This window comes from Octopus sinensis, linkage group LG3 (assembly GCF_006345805.1).
Source record: "Octopus sinensis linkage group LG3, ASM634580v1, whole genome shotgun sequence".
Taxonomy (NCBI): Eukaryota; Metazoa; Mollusca; class Cephalopoda; order Octopoda; family Octopodidae; genus Octopus; species Octopus sinensis.
This window is the reverse complement of record NC_042999.1, coordinates 36032321-36059311: the sequence shown is the minus strand read 5'-3', so window position 1 is coordinate 36059311 and position 26991 is coordinate 36032321. Positions and strand designations below refer to the sequence as shown.

General features: G+C 38.2%; 2 protein-coding genes across 4 annotated transcripts in view; one reads left to right on the top strand and one right to left on the bottom strand.

Moving 5' to 3' along the window:
• Positions 1 to 9209: 9209 nt before the first annotated feature.
• On the bottom strand, positions 9210 to 22293 carry LOC115209618 (26S proteasome non-ATPase regulatory subunit 10). Its single transcript, XM_029778068.2, has 6 exons — positions 22154 to 22293; positions 17351 to 17449; positions 16391 to 16537; positions 14978 to 15144; positions 11946 to 12027; positions 9210 to 9643 (listed from the first exon to the last, which is right to left on the bottom strand). The coding sequence occupies exons 1-6, from the start codon at positions 22253 to 22255 to the stop codon at positions 9566 to 9568; spliced, it is 675 nt and encodes a 224-aa protein (XP_029633928.1). The 5' UTR covers positions 22256 to 22293; the 3' UTR covers positions 9210 to 9565.
• The window catches only part of LOC115209380 (HSPB1-associated protein 1), a 37815-nt gene continuing 21341 nt past the window's right edge, over positions 10518 to 26991 (top strand). Inside the window, exons 1-3 of one of the 3 annotated variants that reach the window (XM_029777761.2) lie at positions 22300 to 22391; positions 24884 to 24960; positions 25511 to 25742. In XM_029777761.2, coding sequence (XP_029633621.1) covers positions 25526 to 25742 — 217 coding nt within the window. In that variant the 5' untranslated portion in view covers positions 22300 to 22391; positions 24884 to 24960; positions 25511 to 25525. Of the gene's footprint in view, positions 10529 to 22299; positions 22392 to 24883; positions 24961 to 25510; positions 25743 to 26991 lie in introns of those variants that run through there. The other 2 variants (XM_036500930.1, XM_036500929.1) reach the window with 2 other exon arrangements.

Sequence of the window (26991 nt, the reverse complement as noted above, 5' to 3'; positions counted from 1 at the left end):
CGTTATGCTTATATGTATATGTATATATATATATATATATATATATATGGTTAAAAGTAATATATTTAGAATAAATCTAATAGAATATGTCTCTGAATTCTTATTATATGAAGATTATTACTGAATTTATATACTAACCATTGAATAACCTATTTTGAATACCTAACTGTCAGCAAACTGGTAAGCATTTGGAGAAATCCTTTATTAATTACCAGTGTGTGTGTGTATTTATATGTGTCTGTGTGCTATTTTTACATTGAAAAATTAAAAAAAAAACTGTCACTTGTTTATATCCTACAACTTAGTAGTATACCTATAGGGCATCACTGAGATAGATACCAGACATTAAAAAGAAAAGTAACTGCTGGAGATCTGAGACAGTGCCCCAGTTTGGCCATAATTCAATAACTGAAAAAAGTGAAAGAAAGATATATAATGAATGATGCCCAGTTCAGTTTGTATTTTCAAAATTCCTTACACACACACACACGTTTAAGGTACTCCAACTACAATATTTAATCTGAAATGCTTAGTGTTTTCTCATAACATGTTCATGTTCCTCCTCTGTTACCTCTCTTCACTGCAATGATAATACTGCTACCACTCCCTCCATTGCCCATACATTGTTTTTGTTTTGTATTTTATTTGGTTCAGTGCCATATGTGTAATATATGCATAAGTGGTCATGTGTGTGTGCATGTCTATACATACATACATACATACATATATATATATATATATGTGTGTGTGTATATATACGTATGTGTACACAAAGTGTGTGTATGTATGTGTGGATTGTGTGAACAATTTGTGTCCAGTACATTGCCAAGTTGCTCTCCAGCCCCTGCACAGAGACTGACTAATTGGTTGGGCAGGGAATCTATTAAAAGCACATGCCATCTGTACATTTTTTGGACTGTTTTTATATTATTATATCATTATTATTATGATTATTATTATTATTATTATTTTTAATATTATTATTATTATTACTACTACTGCTCCTACTAATACTGTTACTACAAAGAATTGTAATTGTTATAATTATAATTCCTAACATTACTACTGTTATTATCATGATCATTAAAATTATTATTATTATTATTATTATTATCATTATTATTATTATCAGTATATTATTTTTATTACATTGACTGTGGTGGTGCCAGGGTGCTGGAATTAGTACTCCAGGAACTGTTGGAAATTCTGTTCACACCCATCACTAATGTCTTTGGGGAAGGCATGAATGTCACAAATTATCCCTGTATATGAGGCTCTAAGCCCTACATAAGAATAATTATTATTATTTCTACTATTATTATTTATTATTATTATTATAATTATTATTATTATTATTATTCATGTGGAAAATAAAAACATTATTGTTATAATTATTATTATTATTGTAATTATAATGCTACTCTAATACCTGTAGTTGTATTGTCAACGCACCTCCCCATTGGTCAATACTGACGATGGAATGTCTTTGCTTTATTACCTTAGGTAATAAAAAAAAATTATTAAAAAAAATCAATAATAAAACATGCTTTTTTGGTTGTTGTTTTTTTTTCTTCTTTTTTTATACCCTGTGTGTTACAAAGGGCTTCCAATCCAGTCTTAGAAACCAAACCAAAGCAGACTATGGGACCTGGTGCAGCCCCTGGCTTTGCCAGTTCCTGTCAAGTCATCCAACCTATGTCAGATGTTAAATGGTGATGATGATGATGATGTTGCTGGTGTTTCACTACAGAACATTACTGATCTCACAGACATGACCATCCAGTCTTTCATTAAAGCCTTTATGTTTAACCCTTTAGCATTTAAATCGACCATATCCGGCCAAAAGTATTCTGCCTGTTTTATGTTCAAACTGGCCAGAGCTGGTCTCTCACACCAATCCTACAATACCGTTTTAAAAATTAACAGCTACCTCATCAAAATCTCATAGCTACAAGATAATGCGTGATTAGTTCAAAACAATGTGGATGAAAAAGCATTAATTTTGGCAGAAGAATGCGAATACTAAAGGGTTAAACCTGTCATTCTCATCACACCTTTGTAGCTCACCCATCCCCTCTTCACCAAATGATGCTTTATGAACATCCCATCTCCATGTCTTCTATCTTGTATCTTTTACTTGTTTCAGTCAGTAGACTGCGGCCATGCTGGAGCACTGTCTTGAAGAATTTCTGTAGCCGAATGTATTGACAGCAGTACTTATATGTCTTGCAAACGACTTGCACATGCAAGTGCTACCAGTCAAAAACTCCGCATACCGGAAGCCAGCAAGTGTATGGGGTCATCAGGAGAGAATGCGTGCCGTTTCAGGGCCTACCTCTAAACGGCATCAATGCGCACAGCCCCCCCATCACTGATACGAGGCCCCACTTGCTAGATCAACTGGTTATCAAATAAAGCTCAATATTCTAGCCATCGCTCATCGTCTCTTTTTAACCAAATCCAGTGGCTAGCCTTCTCCACTTTTTTTTTTCTCCATATTTTTTAAAGCTTAGTACTTATCCTGTCAGTCTCTTTTGCTGAACTGCTGACTTAAGGGGTGTAAACACACCAGCACCAGTGTGGTGGTGAGGACAAACACAGATACAAAGACACATAGAGATATATACGATGGGCTTAGTTTCTGTCTATCAAATCTACTTACAAGGCTTTGATTGGCCTGAGGCTATGTAGAGGACACCTACCCAAGGTGCCAGATTATTTTAATCGAACAGAAGCAAATTTTGTAGACATGTTTATTTTCCATATTATCCCATCATACACATGACACTTTAGTCTGCATGGACTAGTGTCCCGTCTCCTAAGTTAAATTGCTATAGAAATTACTTAAGAAAATGAGTACTGAAATTGTATTGGACCATGGCATGTTGTCGATAATATTTCTGCTTGCTGATAACTTCTTTAAGCAGCTGCAACCAATATGTATTTCACAATGCTGCACAAAGAATTTCTGTTCTTCATTGGCTTTAGTAAATCTTCAATTTCATGTTGTGTGTCTTTGTCAAATAACATCAATGTTGAATGGTCTTTATCTTCTATTAGTGAATAAAAGTCTCCAAAGAATATTTGGTATAGATTGTTGTTCAGCATGAACAATGTCTTATGTAAATTCTAATCATCCCAACAAAGACTTTTTGAAAATGTGTCCAACCCTTTTGACTAAAATTAAATTTCATGGTTATTCCAGTAATGGTATTGTAGGGAATACGACTGAGTAGCTTGGTGGTCAGGGACTAGACCTTAGAAGGTCTAGAGCCAAAGACCCAGAAGTCTGTCAAACTAGCCTTTTTATAGCCTGGGGTAGGCTCAAATGAAACATCAGAAAAACAGTGTCACAAGGCCGTGATTGGTTGGCTTACACACTGGCGCGAAATAAGTCCAAAGACAAACTGCGCCCAATGCCAACCAATCAGAACAGTGGACACAACAGTGTCAAACTAGCCAAAGATGGTTGTAATCTACCACAAGATTATTCCTAATGTGTCTCTCAAACAGTGAGGATATCAGTCATGCTACAGTATTCTAGAATTGGTATTTTCTGCAAGTCATGTTACCTCAATAAACTTGTCATATCTCTGTGGACAATAATTTCAAACATGATAATCCTCATCAATTGATATATAAAACTGTTTTCTGCAGTTAAGGGAGATGAAATTTCAAGTGGACATATCTGCTTTTTGCAGTAGACGGGTTAAAATATAAAAATTGTACTTTGCTTAAACATTTTCTTTCTAAAAAAATTGCAACCTTCTCTAAACATTTAGTGCCTCTTATAGTGCTCCCTTAAGATTTTCCACCCAGCTCATAAATTCACAATGTTTCCAACGGGTTATTGCTGACCAGGTTAAGAACCACTGATCTACATGGTCCAATATCTCATCCCTTTTCTAAGATACTAAGGTTTTGGTGCGATTTGAGAAAAATTTGGCTGCTATTGGGTTGAACTGGCAGACTTGTCAGAGCTTTGGATACAATGCATTGTATTTGTTCTAGCTATCTGTGCTCTGAGTTAAAATCTTATCAAGGTCAGCTTTGCCTTTCATTCTTTCAGGGACAAGAAAAAAATATCAATCCTCATTGGTGGATTGCCTAAACTGCTGTGTTAGAGGGTCAGGTGAGATGCTTTGTGGTTATGTTCTAACTCTTAGCATTCTGACAGCAACACTTATGATGACACTAACAATACCAAACCTAAAGTCAAAGGCCTTTTCCTATGGATAAACCTCAGAGAGAGGAGAGACCTAAATGCATAGGCAACTGCGAGTCTTCCTCAAGAAAATCTTGGCTAAATTTGCTTAACATTGACTGACAGAGGCCATAGCGAATAAGTGAAAATATTTGTTAATAATTTTATTGAAGACTAATAATTTTAAAGCCAAAGGTGATGGTGAATGGAACCTTTATGTGGCCATTCAACTTGCAAGAAACAGTGCTTCAATCCTCCTATCTTCTTGAGAATGGAAGTACACATGGGGCAATGAAAAGGGTAAAAACCCCTTCGGCCATGAATGACCATGATATTGCATCAAGAAAGTTCCTCTCCAAGGCACAAATCCAGGCAAGGTTGTTTATGGTGGACTAGCAGTTGCCCATGTATGCCAACCTCCCCTCTCCATGTCACCAATGTTATCCAAAGGAAAGACAAAGGCCAATACAGCTTGGCACCAGTGACATCGTAACTCATTTCTACAGCTGAGTGAACTGAAGCAACATGAAATAAAGTGTCTTGCTCAAGAACACAATATACCACCTGATCTGGGAATTGAACTCACTACTTCATGATTGTGAGCCCAAAGCTCTAACAACTGAGTCATGCACCCCCACACTTAGGGCAGTGTAATCCTTGATATATGTTGTGTGAAAAAAAAAAGATGGGATGTATTTTGATCAGAGATGACCAGGGGCTGTTACAAAAAATAAAATAAAGATAAAGAAAAAAAAAGCAAGAAATTAAAAAATAATTGACTGAATACTTGACAGCAGGTTCACTTGGTCTTTCATATTTCTGAGGCTGATAAAGTATATACTAATAGGGGCTGATATAATCAACAAAAAATTGATATCTAGGAGAGAGAAGTGAGTAGCAGAGAGAGAGAGAGGAATCAAAGTATGCATAAACAATACATCAGATGCCCTTCCTAACACCAACCACTTTACAGAATGTTGTTTTTTATGTGGCACCAGCACTAGAGCTATTATGTGACACTGGAATGGGTGCTTTTTACATGGCAACAGCAAGGATGCATTTTATGTGGTAACCACACAGATTAACAACCAATATTTTTGAATAGAAATCTGGTGATAATTCATCTCTTCTGAAACTGTCCAACCAGCCGCATCTTTATGCTCCAAGTTCAAATCTGATTGAGATCAATTTTTCTTTTCATCCCTGTAGGTTTTATAAAATAAAGTACCAGTCTAGAATAGTGGGTTAATGAAGCTGCTAGAATTTTAGACAAGATGCTTTGCAGTATTTGATACAACTCTTGGGTGGTAGACTTAATCTTTTATCTGTTTGGTTCTTTGGTTTCTTTAGCAGAGCAAACTCTGTTATAAGCAGTGAGGCCTGGTCTGAGGTTTGAGGATAACTTCCTCCCATCAATCTTGGAGGCAGTGAAAAAAATGAGTCATTGATGTTGCTCTTCATCATCATCATCATCATCATCGTTTAACATCCGTTCTCCATGCTAGCATGGGTTGGATGGTTCGACTGGGGGGTCTGGGAAGCTAGAAGGCTGCACCAGGCTCCAGTCTGATCTGGCAGTGTTTCTACAGCTGGATGCCCTTCCTAACGCCAACCACTCCGTGAGTGTAGTGGGTGCTTTTTACATGCCACCGGCACAGGTGCCAGGCGAGGCTGGCAACGGCCACTATCGGATTGGTGCATTTTACGTGCCACCGGCACGGAAGCCAGTCAAGGCAGCGCTGGCATCGGCCACAATTCGGATGGTGCTTTTTACATGCCACCGGCATGGAAGAAATGTAAATAAATAAAAAAATCACATTCAGAATCTCTATATTTGAAATTTTGAAGGTGAGACGATAGCAAACTTGTAAGCATGCTTTCTATAGATCTTTATGCAGGGCTGTCTTAACAGTATTATGAGCTCCAGGCCAAATCAATGCACTGGGCCCTATACTATTTAGCATACATGGATCAGAATTGGACCCATAGACCCATGAGGACCCTGGGCAATTGCTTGGTGCACTCATGCCTTAACCCTTGAAGATTCAGATTACTTTCTTAAATGTTAAGCTTATTTATTCACATTACTTTGAATTAATCATGTATTATCTTGTCACTTTGAGATTTTGATGATGTACTTGTATAGTTTTAGAATGACATTGTTGGGTAGGTGTGAGATGCTGGATCTAGCCAGTTTGAACATAAAACGTAGAATATTTGGGCCAGATATGGCTGGTTTAAATGGCTCTGTCCTCATGCCTACTCCTAACAATAAGCAAGTGTCTCCCAGGTCTCTGTTCCGATGGAGAAGTCTTTGAGAGACCTTGAGACTATCCTTGTAGCGCTTCTTCTGCCCTCCGACTTTGCGCCTGCCCTGGCCGAGTTCACCGTAGAAGAGCTGTTTTGGGATGCGAGTGTCGGACATGCGGGAGACGTGGCCCGCCCATCTCAGCTGGGCCTTGCGCATGATTGTGATGGTGCTAGGGAGATCTGCCTGCTTCAGAACTTCCGTGTCTGGGACTTTGTCCTGCCAGTGGATGTGAAGGAGGTTCCGAAGACACCTGAGATGGAAGTGGTTTATCTGGCGCTCGTGCCTTCGGTAAGCAGTCCACGTCTCGCAGCCGTATAGTAGGGTGGTAAGCACGACTGCCCAGTAGACTTTCAGCTTGGTGTTGAGGCTGATTCCTCTCCGCTCCCAGACTTTCTTTCGCAGTTTCCCAAACGCGCTGCTTGCCTTGGAGATTCTGTTGATGGTTTCAGCATCTATGTTGGCATTGCAGGAGAGAGTGCTGCCCAGGTAGGTGAAGTTTTCCACCACTCGTAGGGTCCGTCCGTTCACCCTTATCTGAGGCTCATGGTATTGTTTGCCGGGGGCTGGCTGAAACATCACTTCGGTTTTCTTGGCACTGATGGTGAGACCGAAGTTGTCACAGGCTGATGAGAACCTGTCCATCTCGAGCTGTATCTCCTGCTCATCGATTGCATTAAGGGCGCAGTCGTCAGCAAAGAGAAAGTCTCTGACGACTGTCTCCCTCACCTTTGTGACAGCCTGCAATCTTCTGGAGTTGAAAAGTTTCCCGTCTGTCCTGTACTTGATGTCGATACCGGACTTGCAGTCCCTAAAGGCGTCGGACAGCATTGCCGAGAACATGATGCTGAACAGTGTTGGGGCCAGGACACAGCCCTGCCTGACTCCGTTGGTCACCTGGAAGGCTTCAGATGAGTTGCCGTCTTCAAGGACTCTGGCTGTCATTCCGTCGTGGAACTGGCGGACAATTGCAATAAATTTGCTGGGGCAACCAAATTTTCCCATGACCTTCCAGAGTCCCTCCCGACTGACTGTATCAAAGGCCTTGGTGAGGTCAACAAAGGTCATGCAGAGGTCAAGGTGCTGCTCCATGCATTTCTCCTGGAGCTGGCGGGCGGCGAATATCATGTCAGTGGTCCCTCGACCCGCGCGGAAGCCACACTGGCTCTCAGGGAGAAGGCCTTGCTCCAAGTGTTCCAGAAGGCGGTCAAGCAGGACCCGGGCCAGGATCTTGCCTGCTATGGACAAGAGGGAGATACCTCGGTGGTTGTCGCAGGACTGCCGATCTCCTTTCCGCTTATAAATGTGGACGATTGTTGCGTCCCGGAAATCTTGAGGAAGTTGTTCCCTGTCCCACATCGACTGGAACAGGCTGGTGAGCTGACTGATCATGGTGGGGCCGCCCGACTTGAACACCTCTGCAGGGATGGCGTCAGAGCCTGGAGCTTTGCCGGTGGACATTTTTTTGATGGCTCTGCTCACTTCCTCGACTGCAGGGGGAACAGCCAACTCGTGGTTTGTCGGCACCTGGGGGAGTCGTGCGATGGCTTCCTCGTTGATCTGGGCTGGTCGGTTGAGCACGATGTTGAAATGCTCCGCCCATCTCTCCAGGATCAGCCTCTTGTTAGTCAGGAGTGAGGTTCCATCCGAGCTGAGCAGGGGGGTTGATCCAAAGGAGAACAGCAGTCCATAGACAGCTTTCAGCGCCTCGTAGAATTTCTTGGTGTCGTGTTTGTCTGCGTATCCCTGAATCTCATCCGCCTTGGCACTTAACCATGCGTCTTGCATGAGGCCTAGTTTAGCCTGGATTGTGCTGCGAATGTTGTTGAAAGCGGCCTTCTTTGCCGTGCAGGTGGTGTCATTTTGGTGAGCCCGCAGCAGACGGCGTTTCTCTTCCAGGAGCTTTTGGATTTCCTGGTCGTTTTCGTCGAACCAGTCCTGGTGGTTCCTCGTAACTTGGCCCAGAGTTTCAAGGGCGATGGAATGAACCGTGTCCCTGAATGATTCCCACTGTTCATCGATGCTGGACTGGTCACTCCGAATGTCCAATAGCTTGCTGTCCATACGTGACTGGAGATCTTGTGCAGTCAGCTGGTTCTTTAATTTTGTGATGTTAAGCTTCCTCGTCACTTTCTGACCCTGTGGTCTTCTCTTAGGTTGGATGTAGAAATCCATCCTGGAGATGATGAGGCGATGGTCCGTCCAGCAGTCAGCTCCGCACATGGCTTTGACCAGTCTCACGTAGCTTGCTTACCAACCACATGGTTCCGGGTTCTGTCCCACTGTGTGGCATCTTGGGCAAGTGTCTTCTGCTATAGCCTCGGGCCGACCAAAGCCTTGTGAGTGGATTTGGTAGACGGAAACTGAAAGAAGCCTGTCGAATATATGTATATATATATATAACCCATGCTAGCATGGAAAGCGGACGTTAAATGATGATGATGATGTATGTGTGTGTATATGTTTGTCCCCCTAGCATTGCTTGACAACCGATGCTGGTGTGTTTACGTCCCTGTCACTTAGCGGTTCAGCAAAAGAGACCGATAGAATAAGTACTGGGCTTACAAAGAATAAGTCCCGGGGTAGATTTGCTTGACTAAAGGCGGTGCTCCAGCATGGCCGCAGTTAAATGACTGAAACAAGTAAAAGAAAGAAAGAAAGAAAAGAAAGTTTGAAAAAAAGGAGAAGAAAACTCAGTTACACTTGATGAAATATTGTTATTTTACTTCGATAAGAAGGAATGGAGAAACAAGCTTTACAAAGTTTGACAGCATTTTCAGAGGATTATAAAACAATAAAATATATCTACCCAGTTAATTTTCTTTTTTAATGAATTTTTAAATTAAATTTTGTTAGTAAATTACCCTTTTGTTACATTTATACATAAATAAATACCTTTTCCATCTGTTGATTATAAAAAAAGGAAAATAAAAATATGAAATGCATATTTTACTGGAACCACAAGCTGCAAGGAACTTTCGATGTTTTCCATCAGCCTGTTTATTTTGGCTTAATTGTTATCAAATGTCTGAAAATTTATGTGTCTTGTAAACCTACATAGTTTGATCAGACAGATTCTTTAAGTTGCGACGGATCTTTAATGGAACAAGATCTAAAGGAGTCTTCTCTTCCTGAAAAAAATGAGCAGAAATAAATAAATAAATAAATATATACACATACATATACACACACATACATACATACACCCTTTGGTGTTCAAATTTCTCTATTAAATGTAATACTTTTTCACTCAAATCGTTTTGAATTAACCTTGCATTATGTTATAGCTTTGAGGTTTCAATGATATGATTGTTTATTTTTAGAGTGTCACTATAGGTTAGGTGTGAGAGGCTAGATATGGCCAGTTTGAATATAAAACATGTAGAATATTTGGGCCGGATATGGCCGGTTTAAACACTAAAGGGTTAGGGTTTTTTAGTCCAAGAAATCAACTCTAGAACTTATTTTTTTCTAATCCTAGTACTTATTTTATCAGTCTCACCATCATCGGCTATCAAGTGATTGTGGCAGGACAAACATAGACACAAACGCATAAATATATACAAATATAAATATTATATATATGATGATGATGATGATGATGATGATGTACAATAAGAGGCTTCCAAATAGGAAAGCGTTGTGCTAGAAATAGTTGAGATGATAAATGTTCTTAATTTTCATTCCTTTCGAGAATTTATCCTTTTTTGTGGTTTTTGAGATTTCTACTGCTCTTTCTAGCACAACACTTTCCTATTTGGAAGCCTCTTATTGTATTTCTATATGAATAATATACAGTCTAATGACTAATTCGTTTTTTGTGCTAGGCCACTGGTAATAATAATTTATTATTACCCTATTTTATTATGTTTATATATATATATATATATATAAGCTGTTAAAATCATGCCAAAACTAACTTTGTCTGTGCTAGTGCCACATAAAAAGCACTGAGTCCATTCTGCAGAGTGGTTGGAGTTAGGAAGGGCATCCAGGCTTAAAAAACTGCCAAAACAGTTTTTCTACCAAGCTGGCTCCTGTCAAGTGTTCAACCCATGCATGCATGGAAGATGGACATTAAACAATGATGATATATATATATATATGACAGCCTTCTGCCAGTTTCCATCTACAAAGCCTACTAACAAGGCTTTGGTCAGCCTGAGGCTATAGTAGAAAACACTTGCCCAAGGTTCCACACAGTGGGACTAAAACCAGAACCATGTGGTTGGGAAGCAAGCTGCTTATCACACAGCCACACCTATATATATATATATATATATATATACACACACACATGCACAGAAATATAAACACTGCACAACAAAGATTAGAAAGAAAAAACAAATGATGTTAATACCACTGTTCTATATTACAAAGGTCATAAAAATATTGGTTAGAAAAGGCAAAGTTGACCGTGGCAGGATTTGAACGCTGCACAGAGAGTTGGAACAAACACATTCTAACTTTGCCTTTTATCCTTTTGAGGTCAATGAAAAGGTACCAATCCAGAGTGATGGATTGGTGGAACTGTCATAGGATCAGATGAAATGTGGTATTTATTCTGGTTGTTCTGACAGTGATGCCTGTGATAGTGCTGGTGCCAGGCTGTATTGGCCCAAATTGGTAGTCATTCATTTCGTTAAACATATGGAGAGGAGACTTGCATGCTGCATGGACAACTGCTAGCCTTTCCTGTGCAAACATGTGCATATGCATGGCCAACACTGACTGATGGAGTCCTCAAAATATCACTAAACTATTATGCTACTCTAAGTCAAGGTGTTCTGTTTTTTAGGATTCTAGTTATTACCATTTGTGATGCCATATTTTCTGGCATACAAGCAGATGTAACATATAGTGTAAACATTCAAACATCATCACAATCTTTTCAAATCCTGCTGCATTTCACATGAAATTTTTGGACCTCCAAAGTCATCTTGGTGTACAAATAGATCTATCATTTTAGGTTGTAAATTTGAGTGAACAAAACTTGACTTATATGCTAGAAAATATGGTAATAACATCCCAAGAATTAGGTGTTGGAAGTTAAAATCTGGAAGTTAAAAGCCTGAGCACTCATGGATTTCGTTTTGTTATACTGTTTGCTGTACAAAGCAGTAAGTAAAACCTTACATTAAAAAGATGTTAACTTTCATCTATTTCTCTGCAAGAGTAATACTTTGCTATAATTTACTGGCTACATCTAGTTCAGTGTTACTTATTGTATTATAGAGACAGACAGATTACATTAGCATATTTTAAAGTTGTTACAGCTCAATACTCTATATCAGTCTATAATTTCATCAAAGCAAAATTTACATCACTACTGTCAATCATTCAATACTTTGCATTCTTCAGTTTGTATGTATTGCAAAACAAAAAAAAAAAAAAAAAAAAAAAAAAAAGAGAAGAAAAGAAGGAGTCATGTACTTTGTTTAAGACTGTCAATAGTGCTCCATTTCTGACTAGCAAGTAAGCTACTTCAGCTCGTTCTTCTTCACATGCCAAATGACTGAAATATTTAATGAAAGTCCATTGAAAATATTGACATTTTATGGAAAAAACAAAACAACCCCCCCCCCCAAAAAAAAACATGACTTTGAAGACATTAAATATACAATCAGTAGTTATTTATTTTTTAAAAATATCTATTGCTTTTCTTAACTGCATTTCCCATCCATTAATATGCAGAATGGTTTTTAAAGCTACAAATTGTTGAGCAGCAGTTTTGTGTCTGAGTTCTCAAACAAAATTACTTGACAATGAAACAGAGACAGGACCTATTTTGACATATTTATTTATTGACTGAGACAAGAATTGTAGCTAGCTTACAGTATACAATTCACAGACTCAGTATATAAGTGTAATTATATTAGTATGCAATCAATACATGTAATTATTGTAGCTTTATTAATTGAAAATGTCTGTTTTGAAGTGAACAATTTAGAGATCAATAAAAAACGCCGCCGCCGTGGTGATCTCATTCTCGCTCACAACATCATAAGCGGAAAGTGTAACCTCTCTCGAAAGAGCTGTTCTTCACTTCTGCTCCAGAGCGTCGGCTGTGGGGTCACTCCGAAAAGCTCTATCTGCGATGATTTCATCTCAATCGAAGGAGAGGGGCTTTCTCCGTCCGGGTTGCGGATCCGTGGAATAAGCTGCCGACGACCGCTCGGTTCAAAGTCTCTCTTGACCAGAAATGGCCTGAACTCTTTGCATGAACACCCTCCCTGTCCCCTTACATGGCCTTGCTTTTTGCTTTTTGAGGCAAAAAATTAACTTAACTTAAATAACAAGTTCAATCCCAGTTGGCAGTAGAGATGTAATGTTCACTTTTTATCTGAAGCTACAATGAAATTAAAATATACTGGCACTGATTTAATTAATTAGTACAAGTCTATTAAAAAAATATAGGAGAAATAAAAATTTAAAATCCTGAATTAACTGCATTGTCACCAACCTGTCTCAGACTAGTCCTGCTTCTAGGATACAGACCTCCTGTTTTAAAGTGATCTAAATTAAGACTTTCACTCAAAATTTCATGCTGAGTTGTTAAAAACAAAATTATTTTACTAAATTCTTCATTATTTTCAAAATTAATTGAAACAAAGGCACAGTTTATTTCAACAGAAATATGGAATCAGAAAGGTTAAATGTAATGACTGGGGCATGTAAACATCAGGGTGTGAATTATACAAAGAATGTATATGACAGAGTAATCTCAAGACTATTATGCTGGATACACCAAAATAAATTCTTTAAAGCCGCCAAAATTTTTCTTGTAGTGACTCTACAAGAATAACAACTTTCACATTTGTGATCATCATCATTTAACATCCGCATTCCATGCTAGCATGGGTTGGACGATTTGACTGAGGGCTGGCGAACCAAATGGCTGCACCAGGCTTCAGTCTTGATCTGCAGAGTTTCTACAGCTGGATGCCCTTCCTAACACCAACCACTCTGAGAATGTAGAGGGTGCTTTTACCTGCCACCGGCACAGGGACCTGCCAGACGGTACTGGCAACGACCTCGCTCGAATCTTTTTACACATGCTACCGGCATAGGTGCCAGTAAGGCGACGCTGGTAAAGATCATGCTCAAATGGTGCCTTTTACGTGCCACTGACACAGAAGCCAGTTAGCCGCTCTGGCAACGATCACGCTCGGATGGTGCTCTTAGCACCCTACTAGCACGGGGCACAAGTGCCAGTAAGGCGATGCTGAATAAAAATGTAAACATCTGAAAGGCTTTCCCTCTATTCATTATTAAATGTCTTTCTCTCTTCTTCATTGTTAAAAGTAAAAAAGCTAGAAAAGATCGATCATATTTCAGTTTAATTGTCATCGTAAATGACTGATGCTTAAGAGATTGAAGGTGCATACCCAGTGACTAGGGGTATTTGGCCCACGATTGTAAAGTCATGAGTATGATTCCCTGTGGTGTACTGTGTTCTTGAGTAAGGTACTCTACTTCACCTTGCTGCAGTCCACTCAGCTGGCCAAAATGAGTTGTAGCCGTAATTCATAGCAGCCAGCCTTGTCATATTCTGTGTGGGGCTGAATCTCCCTGAGAACTACGTTAATGGTATGCATGTCTGTGTAGTACTCAGCCACTTGCGAGTTAATTTTATCCTTGTGTGATAATGAAAAGTGAAAGTGGTATCCAATATTTGCTGTAGTTATTTGTCTTTGATTTAACCATGTGTCTATGTATCAACTTTTTTTATGATCTATGTATCTACTGTCTATCTCACTTCTCCTGTGTCTCTCCTCTCTAACAATGTGTGGTCGTATCTATGTATCTACTTTTCTTGCAATGTATGTATTAGTATACTCTGAAAATACTGATAAATATTTAAAAACACAAAACGAATGCTGTCACCATTCACTGTCTCTCTCTCTCTCTCTCTCTGTCCTCCTCTTTCCCACTTTACCACTCACTTCTTTTAAAGTAAGTGTGACACACACCACAGGTGCATACATACAAAAACAAAAAGTTGGTGTATTAATATTATTGATAATGGAGAATTTAGTAAAATAACTTTGTCATTATTAAGGTGGTATTTAAAGCGGTGAGCTGGCAGAATTGTTAGTATGTGGGTGAAATGCTTAGCGGTATTTCATGTCTTCACATTCTGGGTTCAAATTCTGCATAGGTCAACTTTGCCTTTCATCTTTTTGGGGTCAATAACATAAGTACCAGTTAAATACTGAGGGTCGATGTAATCGACTTAACCCCTCTCCAAATATTGCTGGATTTGGACCAAAATTTGAAGTTATTATTAAGGTGATGTTTGGAACAGAAATTAACATGAAATTTTGATGGGAAGTTTTAATTTAGATCACTTTATAACAAGAATTTTGTATCATAGAACCTAAGGCCGATTCGTATCAAAAGGCTTAATGAGATGTTGAAATGAATTAATGGAGCTCTGCATCATAAAGCCGATGTAAACTTACAGTGGTGTGTTGCCTTCATGATCTGCATAGTTCACATTAGCTTTGTGCTGTAGAAGTAAAGTAACAATATTTGTGTGGCCTTTTGAAGCTGCTCGGTGTAGTGGGATACTGCCCATCCAATCTGCTACATTGGGCGTGGCTTTGTTGTTCAACAAGCATTCAGTTATCTGTTAAAAAAAAAAACAAACCAAAATAATATTTAAGTGGATTGTCTATCTGGAATTACCTTCAGGTTATATAATAAATGAATATGATGATCATCATCATCGTTTAGCGTCCGTTTTCCATGCTAGCATGGGTTGGACGGTTCGACCGGGGATCTGGGAAGCCAGAAGGCTGCACCAAGCTCCGGTCTTATCCGGCAATGTTTCTACAGCTGGATGCCCTTCCTAACGCCAACCACTCCGTGAGTGTAGTGGGTGCTTTTTACGTGCCACCTGCACTGGTGCCAGGCGAGGCTGGCATCGGCCACGGTCGGATTGGTGCATTTTATGTCCCACCTGCACGGAAGCCAGTCGAGGCGGCACTGGCTTCGGCCACGATTCGGATGGTGCTTTTTACGTGCCGGCACTGGCTTCGGCCATGATTCGGATGGTGCTTTTTACGTGCCACTGACACGGAAGCCAGTCGCACAGGCAACAAATAATACTTTGCAACACTTTCCTGTATTTTTCTGTCATCAGATATCATCTGAATCTAATATCATTTAGAAGAGATTTGCATCCTCTATGAACAGACACTTCAAAAATATCTTATAATAGCAGCAACTGGAATCAAGAAATATTCTGCAATCTACAGGTTACACATACATCAAGAAAGCATACCCATAATACATCGTATCCACTCATAAATAAAACAGATCTTCAATGGTATTGAGGATGAGTGTTCAGCTATTTGGATCAACTGAATTAACTCATAACATCCTGCTGAAAATGTACAAAATCAAAAGCCCAATTCTGTAATGATTCCAATAAAAAACAGAAAGGAATGATAGAAATGGGATAAGAGTCTTTTCCCTTATATTAGAAAGTTCCACATTTCCTTCTTATAAACAAAGTTAGAACATTTCTTGTGATATCACATGTTGCATGCAATTCTGTACAGTACTGTATTGTACAGGAAATGAAAAGTTAATGTGTTAATGGCTAAATATTCCATTGAAACATTTACCATTAACATACTCTTCAAGCTGAACTAGTATGACACAGTGAGTGACAATGCTGAATTTTAAAAATTACAAGTAGAGTTCATTTGAAGAGCATCCATAAAGTTTCTGTCTCCTCAATTTAATTCCCAGGGTTGAGATTGACCTGAAAGTATGGCAAAAAGACGCATGCTTAAGACAATGCAGAGTAGGATTAAACATGGGACCTTGCGACTGTGAAACAAACATTGTGAGTGTCAATATATTACCTCATATCTGTTTTTAGAGACAGCATAGTGTAAAGAACATTGGCCATTGTTGTTGACAGCATTGATATCAGCTCTACGGTGAATAAGGCTGTTGACAATCTTTGGACGACCAGCAGACACTGCTATCATGAGAGGTGTCCATCCTGACTGGAAATAGATGTAAACAAAATACAGGTTTTTTATAAAATATATGAATCTGACATGCATGCGTGTGTGTGTGTATACATAGATATACACAAAGATACCTATAAATGTGTGAGTGTGTTTAAGTGTATATGTGGAGAAAATGTGAGTACTGAGTCATTGAAGAAGCATTAATAAATACTGAAACATTTGCAGCAAATGTGGAGATAAAACAGCTGGAAAGAAATGAAGTAAGCAGACTTCTCTGGATGTGTGATGGTAATATACATAAATGATGAAGTACAAATGAGATGTGAAAAAAAAAATGAGCATAAGAAGAATCAGATATAGTTATTTCTTTACTACCCACAAGGGGCTAAACACAGAGGGGACAAACAAGGACAGACAAACGGATTAAGTCGATTACATCTACGCCAGTGCGTAACTGGTACTTAATTTATCGACCCCGAAAGGATGAAAGGCAAAGTCGACCTCGGCGGAACTTGAACTCAGAACGTAGCGACAGACGAAATACTGCTAAGCATTTCGCCCGGCGTGCTAACGATTCTGCCAGCTCACCGCCTATAGTGTGCAACAGAGGGATTCTTATGCATGGGAAACTGTCGATCATCCTCAGGTCTGTGCATACATATGCAGAGGCACAGTTAATTTGACCAATGGAAGCTCTAAATTCTATTGAACTTCAGGTTCCTCTGTGACCCAAAACACCTGCTATCTTTTTGTATCCATCTAATTAATTCGTAAGCAATGATGATACTCCATTCCTCCACCCATCCCTCTTGCTCCCTGTAAAATACAAAACAACAGTTGTATTACCTCATCTTTATAATCAACTGGAGTGCCAAGATCTAGGAGATAATCTGCTATTTCTGAGTGCCCTTGTGAAACTGCCCAGTGTAATGGAAGTCGACCACTCTGAAATGAAAAGGAAAACAAAGCTGCAATATTATGATTTGAGAGAGAGAGAAAGAGAGAGAGATAGAGAGAGGGAGAGAGGGAGAGAGAGAGAGAAAGAGAGAATGAACATGGAGGAAAATTTTGCAACAAAGGACAATCCCAGTTGGAAAATGATACATCACTTCATTCAGTTGTCCCCCTTTACAGAGAAAAAAAAACTGAAGTCATTAAAAAAAAACAATCTTGCTGAGTCAGTCAAACTCGAGCATTTGAACATTCATCGTTTGACTCATAACATGAATGTATCTGCATAATAGTTTTAAGCCCCAACTCTAACTGAGCTTTGATGATGGATTTTTATTATTTGATCAACTGAATTACTCATTCATTATCTTATAGTGTAAGTGGCTGAATATTCCTCAGATACTTGTATCATTAATGTAATTCCCAAACAGAATTAGCATGACACAGTGTTGCAAGGTTGGCTCTTTGGGTTATAGAGGCAGTCCACCACAGTCACATCCTTCCATCACTCTCCAGACACAGGTGTACAACAAAACTAAACCTACATCAGCTACCCAGAAACCCGACTCATAACAACACCACCTCCTTTCTTGTCAGCAACACTGATGAGTGATGATTAATTGTATCTGATGTGAAATTAAACGTCGTGCTCAATAAAACACACATACACACAAAAGACAAAAATACAAAACTTCTAGAACATTCACAGCACAAATTAGAAGACATAATAAAAAAAAAATCAGAAAGCACATGCTCACAGAGCACATTCAGTCAACACAAGCAAACAAAAGAACTTGGTTTGCAAAAATAATACATTAAATCCATTATAAATTCTTTCTGCATCCTAAAACTGCAGAAAACACAAAACAGCACACACCACAACATTACAATGAAAAAAAAAAAGTACTCAAAATGAAAGACTATCTAGATATGTGAGCAATACAGTTTGTTTCTGCAATAAGTTCTAAGCAGTACAATTCCTGTACAATCACTTCGTCTCCACTCCTATAACTACACCAAATATGAAAATCACACAGATACAAAAATAGCACTAGCAGCATTAATAATATAACCCTTTTGTTACTATGTTTCCATTGAAATACACTGCCTTTGTTTTAATTAATTTCAAATATAATGAAGAATTTTGTAAAATAACTTTGTAATTATTAAGTAGGTATTTGGAACTTTAACCTTTTCGATACTAACCTGGCTGAAACCGCCTCTAGCTCTGTAGTACAAATGTCTTGTTTTCGTAAGTTTTGAATTAAAATCTTCCACCAAACTTTAGTCACAATTTATGTTCCTAACACTAGCTTAATGATAACTAAGTTATTTTACTAAATTCTTTGTTATATTTAAAAATTAATTGAAAGAAATACAGAGCATCTCAAAGTAAATATGGTAACAAAAGTGTTAATTAAAACAGAAAGTTGGTATCATACAACTTGAAATGGTCTTAGCAGGCAGTTTGGTATTAAAAGGGTTAATCTCAGACACTGAACTGAGATACGCACGACCAGCAGGAACAACAGTTGTTATACTTCAAGTGAGTCTACTTTGCCTGTCTCTGCTGTAGACACCACCAGATTGGATGGAACATTGAGGAAAACAAATGAACAAACCCAAATTTTGCACACATTACGTTGGAGTACACAATACCGTTCCTCCACAAAGAACATGGTATGTGTATCTGAAGCACTTGATCTATGAATTATACTTAGTTGCTGAACTGACTGACCTATGGCTATAAAACAACAACAAAATGTTATTCTGGCTGAAACCATTATTTCCTCATAAACAACCCAATAAGAAGGCTTATGGTTACATTTCTTCTTATAAAATTATTCTCAATTACTTATCCACCTGATAAGAAGGTTTAGAAGATTATACTTCTAATTAACAAATTAATACAGATTATTTAGTTAATAATTAAGTTGCAATAGCAGTGGCTCAAATCATGATTAACTAAGACCACCTTATTTTTTCCAGCCTCATCATGTCAAAATAGTCCAATCAAAACCTTACAAGTGGTAGGTTTTAATTGATTAGCCCTTTTACAGTGGAAATCAGATATATCCACTCAAAATTTCATTATCCTTAGCTATGGAAAGAAGTTTTATACACCAAACTATCTTTTGTTGAGATGTGTCATATTTGAAACTTTCTTTTTTTTTTTTTTTGGAGATATGTTTGTGCGGTACATGAGCTCTCTATCTCTCTCCTAACTGACATTGCTTGTACAGACGCATGAGCGGCCACATATTCGATATCGAAGTGATTGTAGAACGATGAGATGAAATCTTTTGCTCAAGAACATAACACACTGCCTGGTCCGTGAATTGAAACCATGATTTTGCGATCATGTGGATGTACACATGTTACAAGTATACATGTATGTTTAAAGTATGGCCGTTTGCCAGCCCCGTCTGGCACGTAAAAAGCACCCACTACACTCACGGAGTGGTTGGCGTTAGGAAGGGCATCCAGCCGTAGAAACATTGCCAGATCAGACTGGGCCTGGTACAGCCTTCTGGCCTCCCAGACCCCAGTTGAACCGTCCAACCCATGCTAGCATGGAAAGCGGACGCTAAATGATGATGATGATGATGATGATGTTAAGATTATTGAGGCAAGGTAACTTGCAGTAAATATTAATTCTAGCTTGTGATAGATATCATCATTACTGAAATAACCCTGAAATTTAGTTTTGCAGAAAAAAGGCTAATACCTACAGTTCCCAGCATTACAGGTGGTGAGAATAATATGGATAATACGTGAGAGAATGTACAAAAACCTATGTAGTAGCTAGAGTTGTGTTTGTGAATTTGAATTCCACTGGAATTTTCAAACAAAAGCTGATTCAATTCAGTTTTATTTTCATCATATTTTAGTCAGCAGAAAAAGCAGTACTCATCATCTTTAATAGCATCTGAAAGACTGATGGAAGGGAGAGAGATAGGTGTTTTTAAACAGGAGATGTAGCTGGAATGCATGCAATGGAGGAGATGTTGCTAAGGAATCCAAGGTGTAAGGTAATAGTGTTAAACTGGACAACGGATTCATTCATTATCGCATTTTCTCTGACAACAAAGGACTTATAAAAGAGAAGTGGATCTCTGTCAGTCTGTCCGTCACAGCATCTTTATAGAGTAACGGAAAGAAGGGGAGGAATCAAAATATATGTCACAATATATTTTTAGAAGGAGAGGAGAAAAAGTTGTTGCTGAGAAAAAAATACAGTGAGAGAGAGAAAGAGTGAAAGATAGAGAGATAGGTAGTGTCATCACCATAGTAAGTAGCAAGTTGGAATTTTAAGTGCAAGTTGTCAACACAACACAGCTTTAAAATGAAAAAGGCCGTCATTATATAACAATAGTTATTTTTTTGGTTGTGTGTGTGTGTGTGTGCGAGTCTGTGTGTTTTTATGTCTTTCAACATTGAGACAACACAACACAGCTTCAAAAAAAAAAATCCAAAAACTTCCACTATATAACAATATACTTATCTTTTGATTGTGTGTGTCTTTGAACATAATTCAACAGAGACAATGCAACATAAACTTTAAAAAGACTTTCACAACAATATCATGTCGTTATTGAGAGAGAGAGAGAGAGAGAGAAAGAGAGAGAGAGACTGTTGTCACCGTAGTAACTAACGAGACTTTCACTACATAAGTCTATTGTTAAAAAAAAGGTATGTACATAATTAACAAATATTTTCACCGACAACGTAGCAACGGATAAAGACCTAGTTGTTTACTATTATTTAATCAGCAGAATGCGGCGAGCTAGCAGAATCGTTTGCACGCCGTAGAAAATACTTTGTGGCATTTCGTCTATCTTTCCGTTTTGAGTTCAAATTCCACCGAGGCTGACTTTACCGTTCATCCTTTCGTGATCAATGAAATAAGTACCAGCCGAGCACTGGGGTCGATGTAATCAGGCTTTATGACTATAGTTGAAAGGACAGACATTAAGTATGTAGCAGATAACCGTATTGCTTCTTTATCATACTTAATACAATGTTTACGGTTCAAATCTGCTAGAGACGATTTTATTTTTTACATTCTATCTCAAAAAATAAGTCTAGTAGTTAGCAATGCCATGGAGAATGATAGCTAATGTAAAACTAATGTAAAACACGAAAATCACACACACACATTTATTAACAATCATGTCAGAGTCAGATTTTCAGGGACATTGCCTTTTCAGGTATGTATAGGATATAGGGTGAGAATATCTGTATAATGTGGAGAGACGTGAGTGTCGATGTTTCGAATATACCCACTTCTTCAAGAGAGAAAAATTAAAATACTTCGAATAAAAGGATAATGTAAAACTAAAGCCTGTGCGCCGAGACATATTATTTACAAGGACAGCTGTAGAATATTAATGTACTATTATACCTCTATTGTTGAAACTCATTAAGTCGAAGCATACATAGTTTGGTGAGGTCGTTGTTCTAACTTCAACCTATGTGGGGATAGACTTTAATTTTTAAACCTCAGCAATGAAAATAAGTACAAGTAATATGTGGGTGTTGTATCAATGATTGCTCATAAAGCTTGCTTTGTTGTTTTAGGCATAACATTAGGAAACGCTTACTCATGCTATACTATGACACATCGTAACAATGTAGCTGCTTATCAACTCCTACAACCAGCGAAATGATACCTTGAAAACATCGCCGAGTACTTACCTCGTCCACCTTCAACAATAAACCTTTATTTTCTTCAAGTATTTTCTTCAATTCAGTGAAATTTCCATTCATAACATAATCTCGAAAGCTGTCGCCGGCCATGCTTGTTTATCGATGATGTCACTGCCGTCAACACCGGAAGTGAACTCTTACTTATTTGTTTACATCTTTAAAAACATAAGAGGGAAGAACAGAACTCCACATTCATTTCACAAAACCTTATATATCCACACTTCTTGTATGTATACCGATGCTATTTGTTGTACTGGATTCCTTTGTTTGGTGGTTTTAATTGTTTATGCGAAATATAGCTGTTCTTCAACAATTTCATATATAAAATTTTTGCTGTGGTTTTAGCCCAGATTAACTATAGTTAAAGAGATGCTTGGTCAGAGATATTCCATCCGTGACCAACCCGTCGTTTTAAGGGTATATAAGACAACATTATTTAGCCCAGATTAACTATAGTTAAAGAGATGCTTGGTCAGAGATATTCCATCCGTGACCAACCCGTCGTTTTAAGGGTATATAAGACAACATTATTTAGCCCAGATTAACTATAGTTAAAGAGATGCTCGGTCAGAGATATTCCATCCGTGACCAACCCGTCGTTTTAAGGGTATATAAGACAACATTATTTAGCCCAGATTAACTATAGTTAAAGAGATGCTTGGTCAGAGATATTCCATCCGTGACCAACCCGTCGTTTTAAGGGTATATAAGACAACATTATTTAGCCCAGATTAACTATAGTTAAAGAGATGCTCGGTCAGAGATATTCCATCCGTGACCAACCCGTCGTTTTAGGGGTATATAAGACAACATTATTTAGTGTGTCCTCATCTTTTTACCAAAACAGTAGGGTGTTATTTGAAAGATGTGGTAGCAACTTCTAGTGGTCAAACAACCACGCAGAGGTTGATTACCTTGTATTTATATATTAAGGAAATATGAGAAGCTGAGACATTCATTCTGTTCGTAAAAATATCGTCTTAAGTGAAGTTGCTGAAACTGTTGCAGCTAAATATTCCCGCCTACGTTCTAAAATCTAAAGTTTATTTATTCACATCATTTTTAATTAATCCTGCTTTACTGTAATCCCTCGACTATCGCGGGTGTTCCGTTCCCAAACCCCCTGCGATGGGCGAAAATCCACGAAGTAGAAACAGTACTGAATATTTTTATTATTATTTATAATTTGTATTTATTTATTTTATTCTAAATGCAAAACAACACCACAGAAGAATCGATGTGACTTTAAATAATAAACCGCGTAGGTGAACCGCGATATGGCGAGGGATTACTGTATCTCGTAGCTTCGAGATTCCATTGATGTGATTATCTATTTTTAGAGTGACATTGTAAGGGAGGTGTGAGAGACCAGTTCTAGCTAGTTTGAACATAAAACCGGTAGAATATTTAGGGCCGGGTATACCCTTACCCTTTTACTTGTTTCAGTCATTTGACTGCGGCCATGCTGGAGCACCGCCTTTAGTCGAGCAAATCGACCCCAGGACTTATTCTTTGTAAGCCCAGTACTTATTCTATCGGTCTCTTTTGCCGAACCGCTAAGTGACGGGGACGTAAACACACCAGCATCGGTTGTCAAGCATATATATATACATACATATATATATACACATATATATATACATACATATATACGACGGGCTTCTTTGAGTTTCCGTCTACCAAATCCACTCACAAGGCTTTGGTTGGCCCGAGGCTATAGCAGAAGACACTTGCCCAAGATGCCACGCAGTGGGACTGAACCCGGAACCATGTGGTTGGTAAGCAGTCAGTTTAACTGCTAAACCACTTTACAGAGTGTACTGGGTGCTTTTTACATGGCACCAGCGCAGATGCTTTATAAATGGCATTGACACAGGTGCTGTTTACCTGACAACGGTACAGGTGCCTTTTACATGGCATTGGTACAAGTCTTTTTTATGTACAACCAGCACCGACAGGGTTACCAAGTAATTCGCAAGACAAAGCCCCCTTCACCTTGGAGCATTAACCAAGGTGGTTTAGGATATCAGTTCTGCAATGGTGTACAAGTCTTATTGAGTATAGCAAGGCGCTGGATATCTTTGTCCTTTGTCGTCTGTTTTGTAAGGTTCAGTGCCTTGAAATAGTCCTTCAGTACCTCATCCCATGTCTTCCTGGATCTCGTTCTTCCACAAGTTCCATCCACTTTAAGTGATCCATATTATCAAATGCATAGAGCTTATGGTGACATAAAATAAAATTGAAGACTTCATTTAAACTATATTGCGACAGTGTAAGGCGGCGAGCTGGCAGAAACGTTAGCACGCCGGGCGAAATGCGTGGCTGTATTTCGTCTGCCGTTACGCTCTGAGTTCAAATTCCGCCGAGGTCGACTTTGCCTTTCATCCTTTTGGGGTCGATAAATAAAGTACCAGTTTCGCACTGCGGTCGATGTAATCAACTTAAACCCTTTGTCTATTCTTGTTTGTCCCCTCTATGTTTAGCCCCTTGTGGGCAATAAAGAAATATATATTGCGACAGTGTATGAAAAGACACTGTCAGTCTCTGGTGCTACATTCATTCAGGAAAATAAGAACTTTTATACTTAAAATATTGCACTTGAGATAACATTGATATTTTAGCAAGTGAATGGGTCTCATTGATTTTTTCATTTTGATATAAAACATTAATTCATTTAAGGCCACTGCAAGAATGATAGTCTATGTTTTTTTTCTCTAGTTTCAGCACAGAGCTGTGGCCATGCTGATGAGAACTAAAAGTAGATAAAGAGAACAGAATTTCTGTAAAGTCAACAGGTATGGAATAGACTTAGCTGCTGGACTGTATTTTACTAACAGAAAATCTGTTTCCACTTTTAACTATAATGATATATCAAATCCCACTGAGATAAGGGGTCAACTGTGTCTTTTATCTGTATATAAAATTAAAAATAAACAAAGTAAATCTCTACCTATAATTAATTGTGAAGTTACACGGCCTAGTGTTTAGGATGTTGTACTTACAATTGCATGATTGTGGTTTCAATTTCTTGACCAGGTGGTGTGTTGAGTTCTTGAGCAAAACACTTTATCTTGCATTGTTCCAGTTCATTCACTCGTAAATGAGTAACCCTGAATCCCATTCAATGGAAATCTTGTGATCCTGGTCACTTATATGCCAAGGGAACTGAATAATCTGCCATATGACTCCTGAGACTCAAGGCAGTAATATCCAGAGGCCTCACTTCTTTTTATATTTTTATTCAAACACTATTATATTCTAAAATCAAGTCAAGTGACTATGCTGCACCCATCTGGTTTCAAAAAGATTGATTTAAAAACCAATGATGTTCTTATTTTTCTCTAGAGTATTGAATGAGCTATGGATGGAAATGTCTGTCCAAATAGGATTGCGGAGAATAGAAAGGATATTCTGACAACATCACATCTTGTGGAATCTTCTACATTAAATATACCATTAGTGTTCTGTAACATGATTTCACATTGGCCGGCCTCATCATGGAAACCACGTCATCTGGCTAGATTATTGAATGGGAAGACAGTCATGTGTAGATTGGGTTGTCTTCCTTGTTTTCAAGGTAAGTACTACAAAGGATATCAGGTCAGCTTCCTCACACACTTCAATGTTTACTAATAACTTGCTTGTCATTGACAAAACTAGACACTTTAACTCCTTTGATACCAACCTACATGAGACTTTCCCTGATTCTTCCTGTTTTAAAGAGATACAAATTAAAATCTTCTATCAGAGTTTCTTGTTACTCTATATTCCAAATAAAGGTGGTGTCTGGCAGAATTATTATTGCTCCAGAAAAAATGCTTAGTGGTATTTCTTCAAACTTTACATTCTGAGTTCATATGCTGCTGGGGTTGACTTTGCCTTTCATCCTTTTGGAGTTGATAAAATAAGTACCAATTGAACACTGGTGTTGATGTAATTGACCCCCTCCCCTGAAACTGCTGGCCTTGTGCCAGAATTTGAGTTCAATTTATGTTCCAAATACCAGCTTAATAATTAAGGCTATATTTTCAAATTTAGTTGCTACAAAAGCAGTCTGTTTCAACATATGTATGGTAACAAAAGGGATAAAAACACCAAGTGAGAGACTCTTGCCAGATACTTAACTTGCTAGAAATAGCAACCAAAATTCCTTTAACTCATACTCTACCATCTTTTGTAAAGAAGGCTACATTGGATAATATAACTCCCATTGTACAAAAAATAGGATCATTATGACTGGAATGCCTTTCATCATAAACTTAGCTCTCAACTGTGCTAACCTTAGACTAAACAACAATAACCAATTATATCTCACATCACATCATCATCATCATCATTTAAAAAATAAAAAATTCTAGGTAACATCAAATATCTTAGGTATGACATCTCAATAACATTCAGTGAACATAACTGATTAAATGGAAAATATAATTAAACACACTTGCAATCACTCACCTGGACAACATTTAGACAAAACTAAGAAAGGTATAATATCATCATCATCAAGGTTATTGTTTTAACATCCATTTTTCCATGTGAGCATGGCTCAAATGGAATTTGTTGATGCATATTTTCTACAGTTGGATGCCCTTCCTGTCTCCAACCCTTATCTATTTTTAGCAAGGTTATATTTCCACATGGCTGAGCAAATTTTTATGGAAGACTGGAAATGAAAGAGTCCATTTGTATGATGGTGATGCTAGTTTAATATTATCCCAGGGTGTTAAAGCAAGGAGACACACATATATATACATGTATATGTATGGGTAGAATAAGCCAAAGCTAATGTTCAAGGCTATATCAAAGAAGTTAGCTATCTTGTTTTT

What these genes read in the sequence shown, in the direction of transcription:
- LOC115209618 (XM_029778068.2), bottom strand. Translation starts at nt 22,255, where the DNA reads ATGGCCGGCGACAGCTTTCGAGATTATGTTATGAATGGAAATTTCACT. An exon ending in TATTGTTGAAGGTGGACGAG is followed by an intron (nt 17,450 to 22,153) that starts GTAAGTACTCGG and finishes TTTTCATTTCAG; the next exon opens with AGTGGTCGACTTCCATTACA. An exon ending in CATGAAGGCAACACACCACT is followed by an intron (nt 12,028 to 14,977) that starts GTAAGTTTACAT and finishes TAAATATTTCAG; the next exon opens with TCATTTGGCATGTGAAGAAG.